General features: G+C 37.8%; 1 protein-coding gene across 6 annotated transcripts in view; it reads right to left on the bottom strand.

Annotated features, from left to right (window-relative positions):
- Positions 1-594: 594 nt before the first annotated feature.
- LOC114370133 (exportin-7-A-like) overlaps positions 595-22,850 on the bottom strand; it is a 94,450-nt gene continuing 72,194 nt past the window's right edge. For 4 of the 6 annotated variants that reach the window (XM_028327421.1, XM_028327419.1, XM_028327416.1 and 1 more), the window contains 14 exons: positions 19,042-19,146; positions 18,846-18,950; positions 18,717-18,769; positions 18,544-18,607; positions 10,349-10,483; positions 9,466-9,578; positions 9,266-9,359; positions 4,657-4,876; positions 3,847-3,977; positions 2,971-3,114; positions 2,664-2,792; positions 2,433-2,531; positions 1,598-1,636; positions 1,001-1,138 (listed from right to left, as the gene is read on the bottom strand). In XM_028327421.1, the coding sequence (XP_028183222.1) occupies positions 1,001-1,138; positions 1,598-1,636; positions 2,433-2,531; positions 2,664-2,792; positions 2,971-3,114; positions 3,847-3,977; positions 4,657-4,876; positions 9,266-9,359; positions 9,466-9,578; positions 10,349-10,483; positions 18,544-18,607; positions 18,717-18,769; positions 18,846-18,950; positions 19,042-19,146 (1,569 nt within the window). Of the gene's footprint in view, positions 1,139-1,597; positions 1,637-2,432; positions 2,532-2,663; positions 2,793-2,970; positions 3,115-3,846; positions 3,978-4,656; positions 4,877-9,265; positions 9,360-9,465; positions 9,579-10,348; positions 10,484-18,543; positions 18,608-18,716; positions 18,770-18,845; positions 18,951-19,041; positions 19,147-22,850 lie in introns of all 6 variants that reach the window. The other 2 variants (XM_028327417.1, XM_028327420.1) reach the window with 2 other exon arrangements.

Raw genomic sequence — 22,850 nt, forward strand, 5'->3', positions numbered from 1 at the left:
TATTTTTTAACATAATTAACTTATTAACTCAATTGATTAAAATGTTGTGCTAATAACACAAAGAGGGAGCTAATACATATAGCTTACAAGGGAGTATATTATTTTGTGGATGGGGTATACTAGGAACTTTTTGGCTTTTTGGTTCCTTACTTTTGCATAGTTTGTACATCTTGTACAGACCTTATTATCTCTATATCTATAATATAATTCTCTTTTGTCTTGCAAAAAAAAAATATTTATTTGTATCTTAAATTATTTTAGAACATAATAAATAACTTTCAAAAGTAATTTTCAAATTTTATAATTTATTTAGTCAGATAATTAAATTAGGAGACTAAAATGAACTGTCTCTCGTATTCATGGATGTTTAAAGTTAAAACACATTAAAAAAAATTTAGTCCATAAAATATTTTATTTATACTAAAATATTCTAATATAACTTTCATTATTTGCAACAAAATATTTGAGCAATTATTAAATATGGTATAGGTGAAGAAAATATTAATGATACATTGATTTTGTATAATATCAATAGGTTGGGAAGGAAAAAACGACAAACACCAATAACCAGAGGTAATAACACTGCAAAGACAATAATAAAGTGTTAACAGATAATATCATATATTGTAAGCTCTGGGAATCTGAATAGAGTAGCTACAATTTACAAATCCCCTTCCAATTTAACAATTTTTCAGCTAGTTTAAATGGGGAAAGATTAATGGTTTCATCCAGGGCATCTGAGCCTCATTCATCTAAAAATACCTGTTCAAATAGGAATTGCTATATTCTCTCCCTGCTTTTTTCTAGTTAGGTATGCCAATAAATGCCAGCAGACCTTTCATCAAAAAAATCCCCACCACTGATAAAAGAAAAAAATCCAATCCCCTTCCCAAAAGAACAAAACGAATCATGGTAAACAATGTACAAGAACCTAAATATTATAAAGAGAAAAGCAGCAGATATGATATTGTTTCTGGGCTGGCTAAAACCATTCTGCCAGTTATTTGGCACAAAACTCAGACTTGAATCTGGTCAGATTCTGAGAGAATTTTTCCCTGTTCTTTAAATCCAAGCTGAGCATCACATCTGTCATAAGCTTGGTAAAGCACAAAGAAAACCGCTGGTGTAGGTCTGGTGGCTGCAAAATAATTCAAGGAAAATTCAGATTTTAAAAATTGAAATTCTTGTTATTGAGAGTAAAAATATCAAAAAATGCTACCAGTGTAGACAATACAAGATTGGTTAACAGCCTAACTTTAGTAAACTCTTGAGCATTTGTTTGCTTTTGTTTTGAAATCTTCAACTTCATATTTCTTAAGGGTGACGTTAACAAATATTAAGGTGAGAAAGATGGAACCAAATATTTAAAATGCACAGTATTCTAGATAGGGAAACAAGCATAATTTCAAGGGTGAGGTCAACCAAAATGGCCTTTGCTGAAGTTGGTTGAAAATAGCCTTGACCTTGGCAGACCAAAAATTCTCTGCTCAAGGGTGAACAAATAGAGAATACCCATAGAGGGAAGCCCAATATACTGCTAAATTAAATAACAAGATATGCTGACAACAATAAAGTTCGTAGACAGCGTTGGACTTACATACGAAACCAAAATTTGAGCCTTGACATTTGTGAACATCTGTACCAAAAATTAGCAAGTCAATATGCTTTTTTATTTTGAAGAAATTACAAGACTTAGATATGGTGGAAGGAAAAGCAAGAATGCTCCTATACTGTGATAAGAGAAAAAAAAAGGTTTTATTTTCTGAATTTGCTTGAGTTTACCACTCAGCAGGGTGATCTATTTATAATAAAATTGATTACGAAGATAATAAATAACCACTAGTCTACTATTTTCAAGAGAACTATTTACAAAGATACATTGAACTTAGATAAACACAATAACTAATTTTGCATTACCCAATTTTGTATTAGGGTATCACTAATGCTGCAGGTGTTTAGTGGGGAGAAAGTATCCTATGAAGGTTTTGTGACATTTGTGGTGGTTCCCTTTATGGCCTATCCATTTATAGGTGTTTGTTTTGTAGTTTTGTATGGGAAGTTTTGCTCTCCTTTTCCCCTTCAGATTACTTGTGTAGCCCACACACCTGCTTTTCTATTTTTCCCTTCTTATCTAACAATATTTCTATTCAATTTTTATACAAACAAAGGAAGTATCATTGATGTGAAGTCCAATCCAATAGTGTAAAATCTTTTGATCATTAAGCTTAAGCTTCCTAGTGGTAATTCTTCCAACACCATCAAAAACCTTATTTGAAAACTGCTAAAATACTCCTATTATGAATTTATATGGATATTCAAATTCGAGTGTCCAGATTAGCATGAACAAGCACTCAAGTGTATAGCTTCTTAAACAGTATGAACACGGAACATTAAAGTGAATCATAATAACAATGGGATAGTCAAGTAATCACCTCTTCACTGATTAGTATCATGCTCAAAATGGCTCGGCTAAGAGTCCAATGATTGCCACGGTTCTCAAATATAACAACTTCAAATAGGGTTCTCAATATCTAAGAAATTTTTTTAAGACAATTAAAAGATTAAGACATGATTATATCAGACAAAGAAATAGTGTAAGCCACATTGTTTCAAACCTAACGAGATGAAAATTAAGCCTTATGGTAAGCTAATTACAAACTTACTCTAGAGAAAAGCTCAGCACAATCAGAAAGGAGTCCAGCTAAATTAAGAGCAGCAGGTGAGGTAACTGACTCTCCAACAGTAACATGGGTGAAATAAAATGTAGCCAAGTTGTCAATAGCAGAGGCACACTACATACACGAAAGGCAGTTAGAGTAAGCAACTACACAGATACCATCTTACAAGAAATTTCACTTCATTGTCAATTCATGAGCATATAAAAGTTGATATTTAGCTTATGAATAAAAATTTGTATTTAATACCAAATTGAATTATCATAACTAAAAAATGTGCCAAGCTATTACAAACCTGTGATGATATTTTCTCGCTATCTTTAAGGCCAGATTCGAGAGATCCAACAACAAGCATAAATGTAGTTTTATCCAAACTCAAGACAAATGACAAATGACAACTGAAGAGAGACTCCGAGAATGCAAAGTAAGCTGCTGCGACCTGGAAAACAGACCAGAAGAAAAAAAAACTTTGTGAACAGTACACATCAGTGAGAACCCTAACAATCATTGTTTCCTTTTTTAATCAAACTAAGCCCCCATTAAATTTCAGTTCTTTTAGCTATATTTCAGAAACAAAATTGTAAACATCAGGTCTGTCCCAACTTATGTTAACAAGGAAAAAGGCACAAACAAAACAAATCAAAAAAGGATCAAACACTTGTATGCAAATGACTAGATATCAGTTTAAGAAAACAAGTAACCAAATGGTAATTCAAACTTGATTGCATAATCATTACAAAAATAGTTACCAATTAAACAATTAAGTAGACAAACTGAAATATCATAATAGATATATTACAATTTACAACACAACTTGGGCAAAACAGAGGAAAGCACATCTATTGGAGTATGTAAGTACATAACTGCCTAAACAGTTTTGTTTCATATTAGACAGCAGTGTATATGTTGTAAGGGCTGTTAGTTTTCACTAAACTGCACCCAAGTAGTTACATTCTGTTAGAAGTTGGTTAGAGTTAATTTACATTTTGTTAGAAGTTAGTTAGAGGTAGTTAGAGTTAGTTGTGATTAGTTTCTCAAGTCAGAACTCTTTAAATACCTTTGTTGTATCTAACTCATTGAGTTTTTTCATTTTCTCTCTCACTCTCACTCAGTTTATCAAAAAACATCCATTGTTAACCAACACATTAGAGAACATAGCATAGAGTAATACCTTCCGAAATGCAAAAATATCAGCCAAAGGAATTGATAATATGATCTTTACAGTGATATCAAGAGCGTCAACAAGTGCTCTATCACCATAAAGTTCAAAAATGCCAAAGTTGACAAAGTTCCCGGATAGTGCTGCCACAAAAAGGAAAAATAACCACAATAAATCCACGGGCAATGTAAATATATATGATACTATTACATAAAATGCTTACTCAATTCTTTTTTGCTTCAGAGATCACAAAAGGGATAAACAGATAATACATAACATTATAAATAACTGTAAGTGTTAATGAAGTAATCAATTATTGCAAAACCAACCTTTACAATAAATAACATTGGGAAACATCCAAGTCCCACATTGACTAGAGATAAGGTCAAGATAGCATATATAAGTGGGGGACAATCCTCACCCTTTGAGCTAGCTTTTGGGGTTGTATTAGACCCAAAAACACATTCTCAGAAATAAAAATATACTGAGAATTTATCCTTTCACTTCTATTACCTTTTACAATTCTGACATACCTATAAATAAATTCCATACTGCTGAAATAAAATTCCACATAAATTATGACAAAAATTACTAAAAGGAGAGAAAAAGATAATAGGAAAGTAAAAAGCAAGTTGAAAGGTGGTGGAACTAAAGTTGTATTTACCATTTGTTGTTTAGATCTACTGACAGTGTTACCTAGACCCAAATCTAAATGACTTCATGCTCCTAATAGAGCAGTCCCTTCAACTACATCTTATATAGGCGTACCTCTTGTAAGATAGACTGAGAGCTATAGTAATGTGTCATAATATAGGCGTGTACCTCTTGTAAGAATTATCAAACAAATTGATATTCCCTTGTATTTGGATGTGTACAAGTCTGCTTTATTAGGAAGAGGCAAAATTCTTGATCCATAAGCAACAATCAATTTACTAACTTCTCGGAAAAGTAGTATCCCATTAGGAGAAGAAGAATCAAAATTCAAGCGCTGGGATTTGTTCAGAACCAGTTCAGCCATGAATTTCAGTAAAGGAGTTGTTACCTGCATCATGTTATTGAAATTAAACATCCCTCCAGTGTGACAATGATAACTATCTCTATTAAATACTGGAAGTGAATATTAGCATGGCTGTTTCAGCATTTAATTGTGTATTCAAGGGTACGGAAACTGAAAATGTAACATTGAAATGGAAGATGTACAGGATAAGCCCTATAGGCATGAATTATATAATACCTTCTTTTCAAAGTGGTATAATTAGCCAAGCATTTTTTTTATTAAGAGGGAATGAGAAACATCAAGAAAGTTATTGTTACAAAAGTTGAGTGACTTATTCCCTTCAAGACCAGGTAGTTGGATCTATGTAACAGTTTTAACTTGAACCAGGACGCTCTCTTGAAAAAGTTAACACATCAAAGAGGCTTGGTTAGTTCTTTTAGCATGAGCAGTAGTCCCATGACTCCCAAGTCCCACCTACTTCCAATCGTTTCAGGAATGTCATATTTTCCAGACACTTTTTTTTTTTTATTAGTGAAGAAATTTCCTCCTGCATTCAGGAGTTGGTGACAAATAAAACTAAAACCATAACCAAGCCTTGTATGTAGAGTCAGATATAAGGATCAATGGTCACCATTTAGCCCTTCGCCAATGTTACAAATCCTGGATAGTGACACATAGCAGCAGCTGACCTCAACAATGTTATACCGGTATAGTGCATAGAAAGATCACCAAGATTGTTTACTTATTAAAAAACAAAGATCACCAAGATGGTGCCAAATAAAACTCGGCAGCAGCCAATGAAGGCCCATAGTGGCAATGGGTATTGTTCACCCATGAATAAAGCACGCCCTAAGGCAGAAGGAGGAGGTTCTAGTGTGACGTGTCGTGTGTGTGAACTTCTCTTGAGGAAAAGGGCCCTGTGTGGGGTTGCTGCGGCGGTGTGTTGAGTTGGTTGCGCACATGGTCATCGTGACGGTATTTGGAAAAGCTTAAACAGGTTGATGAAAAGAAATGAAGACGGTGGTGTGGTCACACTGGAGATCAGAGTACTCATGGGCAAACATGAGGTATATTTGTAAGTGGTAATAGAAGCAAAACACGGCCTGGGGATCAGCCAAACATATGCAAACCGAGCCAAACAAAGCCATAATAGCTTCACCGAAGAAGAAGCACGGCGGGGAAGCTGCTAGAGGATGCGTCATGTGGAAAACAGCAACGGTGCAGACACATGCAGACACATGACTTCATGCACTGAGTATGGCAATGCATGCGGTGGTGGAAGGGGTCGTGGTTGACTACATTGGGTTCACCAGAGAGAGGCGCTTTTGATCCAAGGGTCACACCGGCGAGATGACAGTGTAAGAGTGCTCGCAGCGTATGCATTACTGTTCACGCGAAAGGAGCGGAGCGGCAGAAAGCGGAAACAAGTGAAAGATCATTGGAAAAGTTGCGGCAAGTAGAAAGGTCCACTAGAATGTGGAAATAGGTTGTCGGAAGTAGGAGGAAAAGTAGAGATAGGTACACCGGGAAGTATGGCCCTCTCAAGAGCACATTTTTCATTATTCCCTCAACCTTGATCTAATAACATGTAAAAATTATTTACTATTGTGTGTTGTCTTATCAAACCACACAAAATACTCTTATTTACGATGAAGGAGATTTACAAAATATGGAAACTAAATGAGTAAAAAGGGAAATAGTCCCATAATAAACTTCTGTAATTAAAACATATCAAATCATATCTTTGACCGGACAAAAGCTCATTTGATATACTCTTAAGTCTCACCAATGCCTCCAATAACCTTTGCATGTGATCAAACCAGCATAACCAATTCTCCATCATCTTTTGCTCAATTCATGTCACACCAATATGTCCTCATATATAACCATTTTATATCATGTCTTTCCTTGAGTAGCCACACATCCATCTTAACCAGTGTTGTCAAAATTGTGAGTATACTCGCGATCATAAGAGTTTTGGGAGGTCTGCGTGCTAACTCACACAAAATATCACTACCAGTGCGGAATACTTGCGGATTGCAACTTGCGAGTTTTAGCAGAAAAATGAGGATCATCGCTCCGCCTCAATCTTTTTTTGCTAGGATGAACAAAGACATTCTCTTTTGTGGAAGCAATGCTTTTCAAGATTATTTTGATGATGCCAAAGACTCAAGTCAAGAATCAAGAGTCAAACAAGTTTCAAGAATCGAAGAGTTGTTCAATAAAGATTCAAGATTCAAGTAAAGAATCAAGAAAAAACTCAATTAAGATAAGTATTAAAAGAGTTTTTCAAAATATTTTGAATAACACAATTTTGTTCAAGAGAATTTTTCAAAGAAAAATCTTTTACCAAGAGTTTTACTCTCTGGTAATAGATTTTCAGAAGGCAGTAATCGATTACCAGTAGCCAACATTCTTTTCAAACTGATTTACAAAGCTATAATCGATTACCATAATCATGTAATCGATTACCAATGTTTTAAAACGTTAGATTTCAAATTTCAAGAGTCACAACTTGTGATAAAACATTTTCAAATCATTTCAAACTTGTGTAATCGATTACACAATACTTATAATCAATTACCAGTATTTCTAAACGTTTTGATTTTCAAATTTAAACATGAAGAGTCACATCTGTTAATGTGTAATCGATTACACTATGATGATAATCGATTACCAGTGACTTATTTTGAAAAATAAATTACCAAAAGTCACAATTCTTAAAGTGACTTGTTTCTGAAGATTTTTTCAAAAATCACAACCTTTAAGTGACTAGTTTTCAAAGGAGTCACAACTTTTAAAGTGACTAGTTTTCAAAAGAGTCATAACTTTTAACTTGTTTTTTCAAGAGTCATCAAATAGCTATAAATATGTGACCATGGCACGAATTTTAAAGTGAGAACTTTCAGATTTCTTTCATCCATTCAAAGCATTCTTCTAAGAGTTTTTGTTCAAAACTTTCTTTATTTAAGAAAAGTTCATTGTCCAAAAACTTGTGTTATTCTTCTTTTTTCCTTCTCCCTCTTGCCAAAAGATTCAAAATACTAACCGCCTGAGAATTCTTTTGATTCTTCCTCTTTCCTTTAAACAAAAGATTTCAAAGGACTAACCACCTGAGATATCTTTTGTTTCCCCTTACAAAGATTCAAGGGACTAACCGCCTAAGAATTCTGTGTCTTAACACATTGGAGGATACATCCTTTGTGGTACAAGTAGAGTGTACGTCTACTTGGGTTGTAATACTGAAAACAAGAGAGGATACATCTCTTGTGGATCAGTTCAAGTGGAGGATACATCTACTTGGTTGTTCAAAGAGAACAAGGGAGGGTATATCCCTTGTGGATCTTTGCTTGTAATGGATTTTACAAGGTTATTGAAAATCTCAAAAACCGGTGGTTGCTTGAGGACTGGATGTAGGCACGGATTGTTGCCGAACTAGTATAAATCTTGTGTTTCTTCTTCTTCCCTACACTCTTTACTTTTCCGCTGTGTACTTTTATTTCCACTTTACTTTTGTCTAAGTTATTGTTTTTGTTCTTTACTTTCTCATAACTTAGTAGTAAAGCCTAATTGAATCTAGTAATATTAAGAAAAATAATTTTTAATTAGTCAAGGCACATTAATAATTAATTCAACCCCCCCTTCTTAATTATTTCGAGGCCACTCGATCCAACATCTTCCTCTCTACGGTGTGTTCTCAACACTTTCTTTGTCGTCAATAGACGTACCCATCACCGTCGTCAGACATTTGTATCCGTGTCCCCTATGCCACAATCGCCATCGCCGGATGCCTGCATAGCTGATGAATGAGTTCTCTGTAACTCCGAAGGCAGTGCATGGTGGTAGGTGCAAGATGAAGAACGATAAAGGGAAAAGGACAGCGGGAGGAGAGAGACAAGGGAAGAAAAAGAAAAGATTAAATCTGGAAAAAGAGTTAAATAAAGAGAAAATAAAAAAATAGAAAGACAAAAAAAATCTTGACTGTTGATTTAAAATATAATATAATCACAATTTGTAGTTAAATCAGGAATATGGTTAAAATAGCTTTCCCATGTTGGTCTCCCACGTTATCTTCCACCGGGCCTATTATCCTTTGTTTGTGTTTGGGCCTGATCAGTGTTGTTATATATATATATATATATATATATATATATATATATATCTTATGAGTTGTGTTACGATCTTTTATCCCCCTTTCCATTCCTCTTCCAAGTTACAAGTTTGACAACATTGATCTTAACATCCTCGTCTCTACTACTTCTTTCTTGTATTCACTTAAAGATTAGAGTATAGCTAGTCAAATAGCAGCACAATTAAATGATGCAAAAATATGAAAATTACAGTAAAATTAAGAAAATAAAATTATTCCTTCAATTGTATGGCAATTTTCTGATCACCCTATAATTTGCTTGAAAATGAAAGGATTAAGCAAACCTCTGGAATATCAGCATAATGTGTAATTCCTTTCAAAAGAAGGGGCATGTGTGCAGGATAAAGCCAATCAAAAAGGAACCCATACGTTCTACGGCTGTTAACAAGCAATTAAGAATAATCAAAATAAATGAACATTGTTAACATCATAACAGGGCCTTTGTAAACAAAACAAAGTTTCTGACGTTTTAATCAGTGCCAACCTATTAGTAGCCATTGCTATGCCTCGAAGGTCCCGCATCAACCCAACGAATGCATATTTTACAGCATCTGATTGGAACAATGCTTCAGGTGTTGATTCCAATCTAACAAAAACCTTACAATTTAAAAACAAAAAAGAATCAATTAGAATGTAAAAATCATTAATAAATTGACAACACCGTGTTGTACAGTGCATAATTTATTAGGCACACTGTAATGGAGGTGTGACAAGGAACCCTTGTCACAAAAGACTCATGAAGAAATAACCTTATCAACAAACTAATAAACTATAGATAAAAGAACAAACTGGACAACATTGATTTCAAGGATTTAATTGAATTAGGAGTTGATTGCAAATAAATCATGCTTAAAAGGGTACACTAGAGGATGTGTTTTGAGCTTTATTTGTCCACAGATGTCAACAGTGTCTTGTGCAAGATAAAAAGAAAATTAAAAATTATTATTGAAATCAGATGAATATCTGTCCAAAAGATTTAATTTAACCAGTTGGCTCAACTTAAAGAAAACTGAAAAGAAGATTTAAATATCAAAAGAAAATGTGTTCCAAAGTTCAACATTGCATTTTTTCTAATGAATGGAAAATCAAAACAGACAGAATCACAACAGATTAGTCAAGAGATTGACCAAAAAGGAAATTAGAGAGGAAGATTTGGTGAATTGCTTGAGTCACTATGCACTCGGTAGCTATTTATATTTACAAGGCCACCAAAAATACACTTTCCAAGTACATGTTTCGTACAATTACTGTAAAAGACTACAATTTCTTAAGATTAATGAGTCAGAATAATTGTTGCCATTATGGGTCAGTCAAATTGTTATTTCCAACATTAGCATGCTTTATTGTGGCAAATAAAAGCTACCAACCTGTAAGAAAGGTTCCATTGCAGATTTAAATTTCAGTAGGCTATCTTCCAAGAATATCAGCATGCCAATAGTATAGTACAGGGTTGTTCTGCTGCGGAAACATTCCCAATTTTCTATGAAAGGGAATTGGTCCCTCTGAAAAGAGAAGAAAACTTTTTCCTTAAAATTTTGCTGATAAGAACAGGTATGCTATATACAGAAATCAAAAAATCAAGTCAATTACTCTGACTATTACACATATTCCTTTTGCTGATGCATTTTAAAAATATTACAGATTTGATATCCGGCTTCTAATAATTGTGCAATTCTCTTAGAATGTGGGTTTGGGCCTAACTCAACCCCAAAAGCTAGCTCATAGGATGAGAGTTGCCTTCCACTTATATATTCTATTGTGGCTTTATCTCTAGTTGATGTGGGAGTCGAGTTTTTTCCAACACACCCCTTCACGCCCAGCATTATTGGACTTGGTGCATGGATGACATGGTGGGTGGCCTGTTTAATAGACCTAGGATAGGCCCTGGTACCATAAAATGATTTCAAAAAAGGAAAATAGAGAAAAGATCAAACTTCAAAAATGGAGTTTGTGATATTAACTAACTCAACTGAATTCTGTTCCATCTCTAGTATTTAAACTGTTGTAACTCACAGTGAAAACTAACTAACCTAAGGTTAGTTGAGGTTATCTATCATAACAAACATAGCTCATGAGATTGTAACTAACTAACCTAAGGTTAGTTGAGGTTATCTATTATAACAGATCAGGGAGTAATTCTACTCATCTATTCTAATACCCTCCTGGCAAGCTCATGAGGGGTTGACCAAAGTTTTGTCAACAACTTTGAGCTTGTCCCAGAAAACAGTGAAGTTGGAAGGAGACAAAGATTTGGTGAGGATGTCAGCATATTTGGTCAGCATCAGGAACATGAATGACTTGAAGATTCTTCTCCATAACCTTCTCTATAACAAAAAAATAGTTCAAGCTCCATATGCTTGGTTCTGGAGTGCAGAACTGGGTTGTGAGCTAGAGCCACTGTGCTCATGTTATTACAAAACCACTGGAGTAGTGTGTCTGATTTGCAATTCGGACAGCAACGTCTGAATCCAAGTCACTTCAGCAGGAGCAAGAGCCAGGTTCTATACTCTGCTTATGTACTGGACCTAGCCACAACTTTCGGCTTTTTAGACCACCAGGGCACTAGATTAGGTCCAAAAAAGATTGCTGCTCCTGAAGTTGACCTCCTGTCATCTGGTCTGAAGCCCAGTCAGCATCACAGTATGCTTGGAACATTAAAACTGGCAGATTTAGAAGGCTGTAACCTCAATCCCAGAGAAATAGTCCCATTCAGATATCTGCGAATTCTTTTGACAGCTTGCCAATGCTGCTCTGAAGGGTTAGACATAAATAGGCACACCTTATTCACAAAAAAACAGGTTTCTGGTCTCGTTATAGTGGGCATACTGCATTGCCCCAACCACAGACCTGTAAAGTGTGGGATCTGAGAACCTTTCTGAAGCAGACTTGGACAGTTTGCAGCCTCCAACCATGGGAGAGGCAATAGGATTAGCTTCATCCATCTTTGTCTTAGTAGTAGATCCCTAAGATACTAGGACTAAGTCAGAGTAAGAGACTAACCCATCAGTATGATGAGTGACTTCAATCCCTAGAAAGTAATCAAGATCTCCAAGATCTTTTAAGGAAAATACACTGTTTAGCTGAGTCACCAGTGTTTTAATCAGTCTAGAGTCATTTCCTGTGACAATGATATCATCCACATAAATTAAGATGTACACCCTAGAAGCTGCCGTAGAGTATACAAATAGGGAGGGATCACACTTGTTGGGAGTGAAATGAAACAGCAGAGCAGAGTCTGCTTAAGTTTATCATACCAGGCCCTAGGGGCTTGTTTAAGCCCATAGATTGCCTTGTTTATTTTGCAAACCAGCTGCTTGTTGGAGTGTTCAAAACCAGATGGTGTGGGTTTGGGCCTAACTCAACCCCAAAAGCTAGCTCATAGGGTGAGAGTTGTCTCCCACTTATACATTCTATTGTGGCCTTATCTCTAGCTGATGAGGGACTTGAGTTTTTGTCAACAAATTCAAACCCAAGACTCAACCCATATACTGGATACAAAACTTGGCAAAAAATGTATTTTCAAGCCAGTTTCCATGTAAAATATGCAGAGGGATTGCACAATTTTATTGTACCAGTAAGCACATTTCATTATTCTAAATTACTTTTGTCTCTGTTCGGGAGAAAATCTTAATATCCCCTTTATTTGTACCATTTCACCTTTTATATATACATATTAATTACACACAGACACATAAGAGGTGGGTTCTAAGGGGAAATTGGGGTCAAGAATGGAATTCAAACCTCTTTCCAGGTTATACACAAAAAAATGAAACATTTAACAGATGCAATTTAATCCCATATGTTAGTGGTCTAAACAAATTATAAGTGGATAGCCATTTTCATAGATGATTAGTATGAATATTAAAAGGTTAGTTTACAGGATAAGAACTTAAATAGTTCACTTTTATGCAGTTAAAACACCCAAAAATTGCCAAATTAGGGACTTAATGTGCTAATATATTGCAGGTCCCTATTATATCATCATCTTACACATCCTCCCTCATTAATTCCCCTCATCCAACAGACTGCATTCTGTAGTGTATTAACCACTCATGCCTGGTGTTAGATATGCAGGAAGAGAGAGAAATACACACAGAGAGGGAAGGCTAAATATTTTCTTCTTATCTTCTTCCTATGGTGCATACTGCATACATAGGCACTTGTAGGGCACAACCAGACAAATACAAGCAAAAAGGTACAATAACCACTAATGGAAGGGTGTTGCTGGGTGCACCCACCGCAAATTGGTGATATGGTCATAATTTGACCACCACGTTCTGGTGACTGAGGATTGGCGGTATGGTCGTAATTTGACCACCACGTTATCACCCACCGCAAAACTAACCTCTTTATGATGCTTATCCGCAAAATGCTTCATTCGATCCTGGGCTTTTATCAATTTCTTTTGCAGACTAGCAAACATGGTTTCCCGGGACGACAACAATGTATCGGCTAGTACTCGAATTCTAGGGTTATCCTTGCTCTTCATAACAATTTGGTGCTTTCATTGAGCATCAATGGCTGACTTTGCTATGGACCGCATCGAAGCGGCCATCGCAGAACTTACTTCCAGTCAACTCAAATTCACCGCTGTCGTAGACACCATGCCCACCAAACTTGACGACCTTCTTCAGCGGTTGGCCCTTCGCAATGCTACTCAACACTTCCCATCTTCTTCCTCCGAGCAATCACCACCGTAGCCTTTGCTTTTCATGCCGACTCTGCCTCCATGCTCAACACCCATGCAACCTAGTCCCGCACCATCACTGGCTCTGCTTCCCATGCCAACTGTGCCTCCATTCCTTGCACCCTTGCCGGCTCCGCTTCCTATGCCTGCTCTTCATCTTCCCCATCTTAGTCACGTTCGTGCCGCCATTTCCTTCGACAACCTCTTCAGCACTGTTCTTCATAATGGCCATGCAATAGCTCCTCATGACAAGCCTTGGGAAAATAGAGACATGGCGTTGTTTGAGATGGGACCTGAGTCCTATTGGACTGCCATGGTCGCACGCAAGCGCCAACCAGCTGCCTTTGCACTTGTTGAATAACTGAGAGAGAGAAGGAAGAGAAAACTTGTTGAACATAAATGCTAATTTTATTGATTATCAAAAGTTGATTACAAAAGGTTATAAAAAAGGTATATATAGACCTCTGTTTTGTTATTGTAACAGATTGTAACTAACTAACAGAACCTAACCAACTCTAACTGATTCTAACCAACTCTAAGATAGGTGTTGTTAGCAAAAGCTAACAACCCTTACAATTAGTTTACAGAATTGTTTTCACAGTTGACTAACAGCATACTCTAATACCCCCCTCAAACTCAAGGGGAAGAGTTTTTAGGAGAAACACTCTTCACATTGAGTTTGCCTCGAAGAACTTCAAATTGCGATGCAGAAAGAGGCTTGGTGAGAATATCAGTCCACTGATCTAGAGTGGGAACATGGATAATAGTAAGCTGCTTGGCCAGAATCTTCTCTCTTACAAAAAAGACATCAATTTCCATGTGTTTGGTACAACTGTGAAAAACTGGATTATGTGCAATAGAAACTGCACTCTGATTATCTCAAAAAATAACAGTAGTGAATGAAACTCGCAATTTTGTTAGCAGAGTATGAATCCAAGTTAATTCAGTTGAAGTCTGAGCTATATTGCGATACTCAGCTTCTGTACTAGACCTGGCAGTAACTTTCTGCTTTCGAGACTACCAAGAGATTAAGTTTGGATCAAGAAAAATAGCAGTCCCTTAGGTAGAGCGCCTATCATCCACATCTGATGCCCAGTCAGCATCACAAAAAGCTCGAATAACTAAGGGCTTTGTAACAGATGTAGGTTGAAGAAGCAAACCATGAAACAAAGTGCCCTTCAGATACCTTAATATCCTTTTTACCACTGTCCAGTGAAAATCCAAAGGAGCAGCCATAAATGGCAAACTTTGTTGACAGCAAAACTTATCTCTGGTCTAGTAAGGGTAGCATACTGTAATGCACCTACTACAAGATGCATCAGCACCATGTCGAGACAACTTGCAATTGGATACCATTGAAGAAGAGATAGAGTGAGCTTCAGCCATGTTAGTCTTGTGAAGTAAATCTCTAATGTATTTGGTCTGAGTCATAAGGATAGAACTGTTGGGTAGATACTTGATTTCTAGACCCAGGAAATAATCTAGATGACCAAGCTGCTTGAATGAAAAAGCAGTGTTTAATTTGTATGTAATCTACTGTATTAGTGAAGGTGAACTACCTGTCAGAATGATATCATCCACATAGACCGGGAGAAAAACAACATGCATTTGTTGGCGAAAAATGAATAAAGATGAATCACTTTTGCTTTCAATAAAACCAAACTGCATAACCTAGCATGCCAGAGATCATTAGAATGACTGAGACCAAGTTTCATTACATGATCATTAGAATGCCCTAACCTAGCATGCTAGAGATTAGCAATACTAAGAGAAGAAGAAACAAAATTACATATTACAGTAGAACTATTATTATTAATAGTGAGAGCTGAACTAGGAGAGGCAGCACTTGAAACAGCAAACATCAGCAGTGAAGGACGCTCTTGAAGCTTGAGATTATGAAAGGAGTAAAGTCCATCAGCACCAACAACTCCTTTAAGAAGGATCTTATTGGTTTCCTAAGATTTTACAAGACACACATGAGGGTGAAATTCAAAGAAAACAAAGTTATCTTTGGCAAATTGACTAACAATTAACAAATTTTTCGAAATTGAAGGAACATGTAGTAACTTGTGAAGTTTAAAGGTTATGCTAACATCATTAGGAGATATAAATGATGCAGAACCAATGTTAGAAATACTTAAACCTTCACCATTGCCTATGAATATCTGATCTGGTCCATCAAAGTGGGTGAATGGTTTAATATTTTGAGTCTCCAGTTACATGAAAGCGGGCTCCAGAACCTGGAATCTAGGTGGTACTAGCTTGCCCATTCCCTTGAGAGGTTGAACTAGTGAGCATGGCACTGAGTTGACTATGACTTAGACCAAAATTCTTAGAATTCGAATTAACCCAGGTGTTTGAGGTTCTGACTGAACCAGTAGAGTATGGGATAGGCTATAATGTAGTGGGATCAATGAAAGTTAAAGATTCATGAGGATGAAAGGTCACATCAGACCGAAAATGACAAACATTAGTTGTGTGCCCAAATTTGAGACATATTTGACATTGAAAATTTGCAAATCGTCCACCACCATGACCTCAACTGGAGCCACCACCACCACAGTCCACACCACGTTCCGAAAAGGCACCACAACCATATGCACCGCGAGAACCACCGGTTTTATAGGTGTTTGGAAACAAACACCCTTGTGTGTAATTTATCGAAGCAAAGTTCATGACTTGTGCTTCTTTGTTGTAGCGCATGAGTCGAGTTTCATGTCCGTAGAGCAACGCTTCAATCTTTGCGATGGACGAAGTTCGCTTTTTGCTTTCGATAACAGAAACCACCGACGCGTAATCCGACGATAGTCCTTCAAGCAGCGCGTCAACGTATTCCTCATGAGGAACAGGGACACCAACACCAGCAAGTTCATCCACAAACCCTTTGATTTTTCGCAAGTACTCCTCAATTGTTTTGCCATCAAGAGTAACTGCTCTCATGGTAGTGCGGAGCTGTCGTGCTTGAGTTTTCATGTGAAGGCTAAAATGCTCATGAATTTTATCCCAAACCTGATAGGAATGATCTGAACCAAGAACACGCGACAACACTGATTTAGAAGGAGTTGACTGCAGCCATAACAGGAGTGTTTGATCTTGGACTTCCTAGGCTTCATAATCAGGGTTGATATGATCAGCAACACGATCATCTTCTGTGAGATAACGAGGAGGAATAATTGGATTAACCACGAAATGTTACAATCTGTGTGACTTGATAATTGGTTCAACGTGTTAACGCCAATGAAGATAGTTGGAATTATCAAGTTTTTCAGCCACAGAGTTGGGAAATGATTGAGGAACTGAACTGGAAGGAGCGGAAGTCATGAACACAGAACATAGGACCTTGTAAAGGAACTAGGAATTTGAAAAAAATGGCTCTAGATACCATGTTGAATAAACTGAGAGAGAAAGAGAAAGAAGAGAAAATTTGTTGAACATAAAGGCTAATTTTATTGATTATCATGATTACAGAAGGTTATAAAAAAGGTATATATAGACCTCTGTTCTATTATTGTAACAGATTGTAACTAACAGAACCTAACCAACTCTAACTGATTCTAACCAACTCTAAGATAGGTGCTGTTTTCACAGTTGACAAACAGCATACTCTAATAGCACTATGGACAGCAGCTAAACCAGGTGTATTTCGTCTGGACAGACCTTGGGATACCGGTATTACTTTTGGAAGTCATGGTTTGAAGCCCCAACACCTTGACAACAAGGTGTTTTTGATGGGCCAGAGAATGTTAGGAGGGAGAAAACAAACCAGCAAAAGCACCACTGAGGGCACAAACCAACGACCCAAAAGCAGAATCACTCAAGCACCTGGTGGATTCCCTCTAACAGATTCAGAATCTGTTAGAGGGTGCTGAGCTGTCAGGAGGATATTGTTCATAGGGAATATGCTGTCGGCATGTTGCTTCCCATCGTGAAGCACTGCATTGTCGCCATTTCCATTTTTCTGTTATTTTCTTTTCGCATTCTAGCACCTTCTGTTTCCATAGCAGCACCCTTGGCTAGTGCCTCTATATAAGGGATGCTTAGTATGTAATAGAGAACAGAGAAAATAATAGAATCCTTTTCCTCTCTTAATCCTTTCTTTGGGAGGACCCTAGTCCTCGAATTCTAGGATTATCCTTGCTGTTCATAACACCTGGTGAGTTCTTTTAGCTGTTTCTAGGCATTCAGTGCGGTCGATATACCTGGCTGTGCCATTAGACTCTTTTAGGGTGTTCATTTGTTCTTCCAATAGTGAATTTTCTACTGACTGAAGACTTCTATTCTAGCTGGCAATCAATCAGCAGTCACTATCACACGTCATTGCTGCTTTGTGACTTCTCATTTTTTCAACAATCATTTTGTGCGTGATTCACAATGACCTCTAATATAATTCCCATATTTTTTCAACAATCATTTGTGCTTGACTCACAACGACCTCTAATATAATTCCCATATTTTATTTCCAAGTGTTTTTTTAAAGGCTTGAACCTTCCAAGCGTAGTATCCCGTAATGTATATATGTTCGAGGTTTACAAACATTGCATATGATTCCATAGACATTCCTGGGGATAATTGGTCGCGAATAGATTTTCAAAGTAGTGACTTCCATTTTTTCATTATATTTCATGGTTTGTTTTCTTATTTAAATAGTAATAGGATTTTGAGTACCAGTATAAATAGGAATTAGCACTATTTAGTAATGCATTTTGTTTTGTAATAATCATTATACACAATCGGTGTTATTTAGAGTCTTTATTCTCTCCTTTTCTTCTTCCCTACATAAACAATATAATTTCAAACAGTATATAGCACAAAAGCAAAAGAGCAACACAGAGATAAAAAATGCATCTTGTCCTTATTGATTTAGAGGCAGCTCACATTCTGATTCGATAGTATGTGTTTAACAGTATCCAATTTAAGAAGCAGTTTTCCTGACATGTATCTGCAAAAACAAAGTCCTTACCCAATAAAATATATAACAATCAAATTATAAAATTACATAAATAATGAATGATATCACTCCAAGGAAGTTGAGATGGAACCAAACTAACCCAGATGTCATTTCCAGAAAGAGATTTAAGGTATGATCAATAACCTCCTTGCACTGCACATAGAAATTCTCATGCTGTGAGATTAATAATAACAGCAATGCAAAAGATTATTATGTTTACAATTATCACCTTAGTGTAGTACTTTAGGTTAGTAGTCATCTTTCCCACAATAACATTTAGTAGTAGGAGATGATCATGCAGTCCAAGAAGTTCAGATAGCCTGGTATATAACTGCTGCAATTAAATTCAAGAAAATGAAACAGACTTGTCCTTGTTAACAATATTTGAAATTTGAAAGGAAAATAGGTTCCAATCTCCTTCCTACCTTGGAAGAATACACAGCCTGATCACCAATATAACACCTTCTAAGATGCTGTAAGAAAGTTAGTATAGCACGATCAAGTCTTTGCTTGCTCACATCTCCATACCTCTGAATTTATCGAATGATATCAATGAATATCAAGATAAGAAGCTAACGAATAGAACTAGACTTTAGTGCATTCAAGACGGATGGCTCTTTAAAATAAAAATTACAACCTCATGCTAACATCAATACATAAAGACACAAGAAAGAATCTTCAAAATACACAATTAAACAAGTAAAGACTAAAAGGAGGTAATTGGTGTATAAGTCAAATTCTTAACTTAAACAACCTAGGTAAGTAACTCATCAAGGGAAAAAATATAAAGCAAAGATCTTGAATGTTTCAGTTTGACAAATTTTACTAAGTAACTCCTTTAACATTTATTATGCTTTTTTCAAAGGTAGAGGAAGACCTAAGAAAAATTTACAAGAAATCATCAAAAAGGAATTGCGATGGTGCCTAATAACTTGAATTGATCCATGTAGTGAATCCCATCGAATGAGATATGAATTTAATGTTGTTGTAATAGATACAAAATCAAATGTGTTAGAACTTGGTTATACCTTTGAAATTGCATTGAACAACAAGAATGTAAAATAACTCAACAAGAAAAGAAGGTAAACGTTTAGTCTTTATTGCTAGACAGTCAATCTCTGCTCAGCATGATATAGTCAATCTCTGCAGAGCAATTCTGGACAACTCCCACCACCCTACATGAAACTGGCAGTAGCCAGAGGCTGTTACAATGCCACCCCACCTATATAGTAGCACAATCAGGTGTTATTGATACAAGGTTCACATCAACAAATTTATGAACACCACGTTTTTAGATGCTTTGTCAATTAATGTTGCGCAAGCTCCCACTAAAGATACTCCAGCATTCAAGCTTCATCTAACTGTTTGATCATCCAATGCAACCTTCCATTACAAGTCCATTTCGGCATTTTCAAACCACTTCTAGTTATGCTCGTGATCAAGGACTCAATTTCCACATTCATATTGCTCTTGCATACAGTTTCCTCATGATTGCAGTAGTAGGTTCGGACGCTTTCAAGCCAGAGGATGACATTATTTCTTGTGGCACTATCACTTGTCAGCTCTCCCACAAATTTTGGTAAGGGCACGGATATTCCAGAATTAGAGGACAGGAATCACCTCCAGAAAGCAAAGATAAGAAATTAGAATAGCTGAAATTCTCATTACCTTCCTTTTGATTCATTACATATATTTATAGTGTTTGAAATGAAAAAGATAAACACTAATCCTAACAGTCTTGCCGGCAAGCAGGGGACAAGCCAAAACTAATTACTATCCTTGGGGGACAAGCAAAACCGAAGGTGCTAAACATGCCCACGATGGAGATACGCACAATGAGGAAGGCCAACACTACTTAAAGGTGAGTTTCCTAAATTGTCCTTCTGTTTTTGTTGCTGAGTGATTAGTGGATGTATTCTTCCTAACTCAGTGGTCTCTTAATGGTCCGCTTGGGTCTTGTAGCTGCTACTCTATCTCCTACTCCTTCCGGAAGCACCTTGTCCACAAGGTGGTAGATTCCTTGGAGATCGGCCCAATTCTCCCAAGTTGCATCCTCGGGCTGCAAACCAACCCATTGGACTAGGACTGACAGTACCGAGGGGTCCTGATCATCCCATTTGTGATCCAAGATGGCAAGCGGCTCTATCACAGGATTGTTGTCCCATGAAGATGGTGGAAGGGATTGTGCTGTTACAAGGGGGCCATGATGGGGCTTAAGCTTTGAACAGTGGAACACGGGATGAATCATAGCAGTTGGTGGCGAAGCTAAGTGAAAAGCTACCTTGCCCACTAATTCGGTGATCTGATACGGGCCATAAAAGCGCTTCCTAAGTTTCTGAAACTTATCAGCGACTGATGTTTGGCGGTAAGGTCTCAGTTTCACATAGACCCAGTCGCCAACTGCGAAGTTGGCCTGTCGACAATGGTGGTCAGCCGAGTTCTTCATTCGTGCTTGGGAACGTTCGAGTTCTGGTGGAGGGCGTTGAACATATCTTGGCGGGAAGTGAGAAGGAAGTCGACGGCCTTGACGGCGGAAGAACCAAGGAGGCAGTCTGGAATTCCGAGCGGCAGTTTCCCGTACGTGACCTCGTATGGAGATAAGCCAGTGGAAGAATGGTAGGAGGTATTGTAGCACCATTCCGCAAGGCTGAGGAATCTGCTCCATTTGGTCGGTTTGTCGTGGACAAAGCTGCAGAGGTATTGTTCGACGACGCGGTTGAGCACCTCTAATTGACCATCACTCTGAGGGTGGTAAGTTGTGCTCATGCACAGCTTGGTTCCTCATAATTTGAAGAGTTCCCGCCGGAATTTGCTCACAAAAATAGGATCACGGTTGGAGATTAGGCTCCGAGGGAACCCATGGAGCTTGGAAACTAGTCCAATGAAGAGTTGGGCCGCCGTATGGGCCATGAAGTGGGACGACAGAGACCCGAAATGGGGGCCCTTCGAGAACCGATCAACGACGGTCATAATGACCGTGGCTCCGTGCGAATTGGGTAGCCCAGTAATGAAGTCGAGGGCCAAATCTTCCCAGGGTCATGACGGTGGCGGAATTGGTTGGAGGAGGCCCGCCGGTTTCTGGGTATTGTATTTTGTTTGCAAGCAATCCTGACATTGCTTGATGTATTGTTGTGCGACACGGCGCATGCCTTCCCAAAAAAAACTTTGTCGAAGACGACACAGAGTCTTGGCCAGCCCCATGTGACCACCTAGCGGAGATTTGTGGTACTCTTCGAGGAGAAAAGGGATGAAGGGATTGGCTCGATTAATCCATATGCGCCCCTGGTAAAGCAAGAGGTTGTCTCTGATCTCAAACTCCGGGCATTGCAAAGGCTCGTTGCGATCGCGATACATAAAGTTATGGAATTCCTCCGATGCATAGGTTCATATGCGCCCCTGTCATGGAGACAATCAAAAAAACTTCCGTCGTATGCCTAGGTTCATGTAGGCGTGAGAGTGCGTCCGCCACCACATTATTGTGCCCTGCCTTGTATTGGATTGTGTAATTGCAGCAAAGGAGTTTCGCGAGATACACATGCTGTTCTGGAGTCTCCACAGGTTGGGTCATTAATTCTCGAAGACTTTTATGATCAGTGAGGATGACAAACGCATGGCCCAGGAGATATTGACGCCAACATTTCACGACAGTGGTAATGGTGTGCAGTTCATGGATATATGCTGATGATCGAAGCAGTTTAGGACAGAATTGCTTGCTAAAATAAGCGATTGGGTGACCCCTCTGCATCAACAAAGCTCCCATGCCGAAACCAGAGGCATCAATCTCGACAATAAAGGGGACACTAAAGTCTGGCAGGGCTAGCACTGGTGTGACGCTCATGGCCTGTTTTAAGTTGTCAAAAGCAGCTTGAGCCGTCGGGGACCATGCAAATTTGTCCTTCCATAGAAGCTGGGTGAGTGGTTCCACTATTTGGGCGTAGTGGTGGACGAATCGCCGGTAGAACCCGGTCAAGCCCAAGAACCCGCGCAACTGTTTGGGAGAGGATGAGACTGGCCATTGCAACATAGCTTTAATTTTGGAGGGGTCCAGTTCCACTCCCTAGGAGGATACAAAGTGGCCGAGGTACTCAATAAGCCGTTGGCTTAAAATGCATTTGGAAGATTTCAAATGGAATTCACCCTGTTGTAGAGTTTGGAAAACGCAGTCCTGGTGTTCGAGATGAGCTTGGAAATCTCGACTGTAAACCAAGATGTCGTCATAGAAGACGAGCACAAA

Source organism: Glycine soja, chromosome 10, assembly GCF_004193775.1.
Source record: "Glycine soja cultivar W05 chromosome 10, ASM419377v2, whole genome shotgun sequence".
Taxonomy (NCBI): Eukaryota; Viridiplantae; Streptophyta; class Magnoliopsida; order Fabales; family Fabaceae; genus Glycine; species Glycine soja.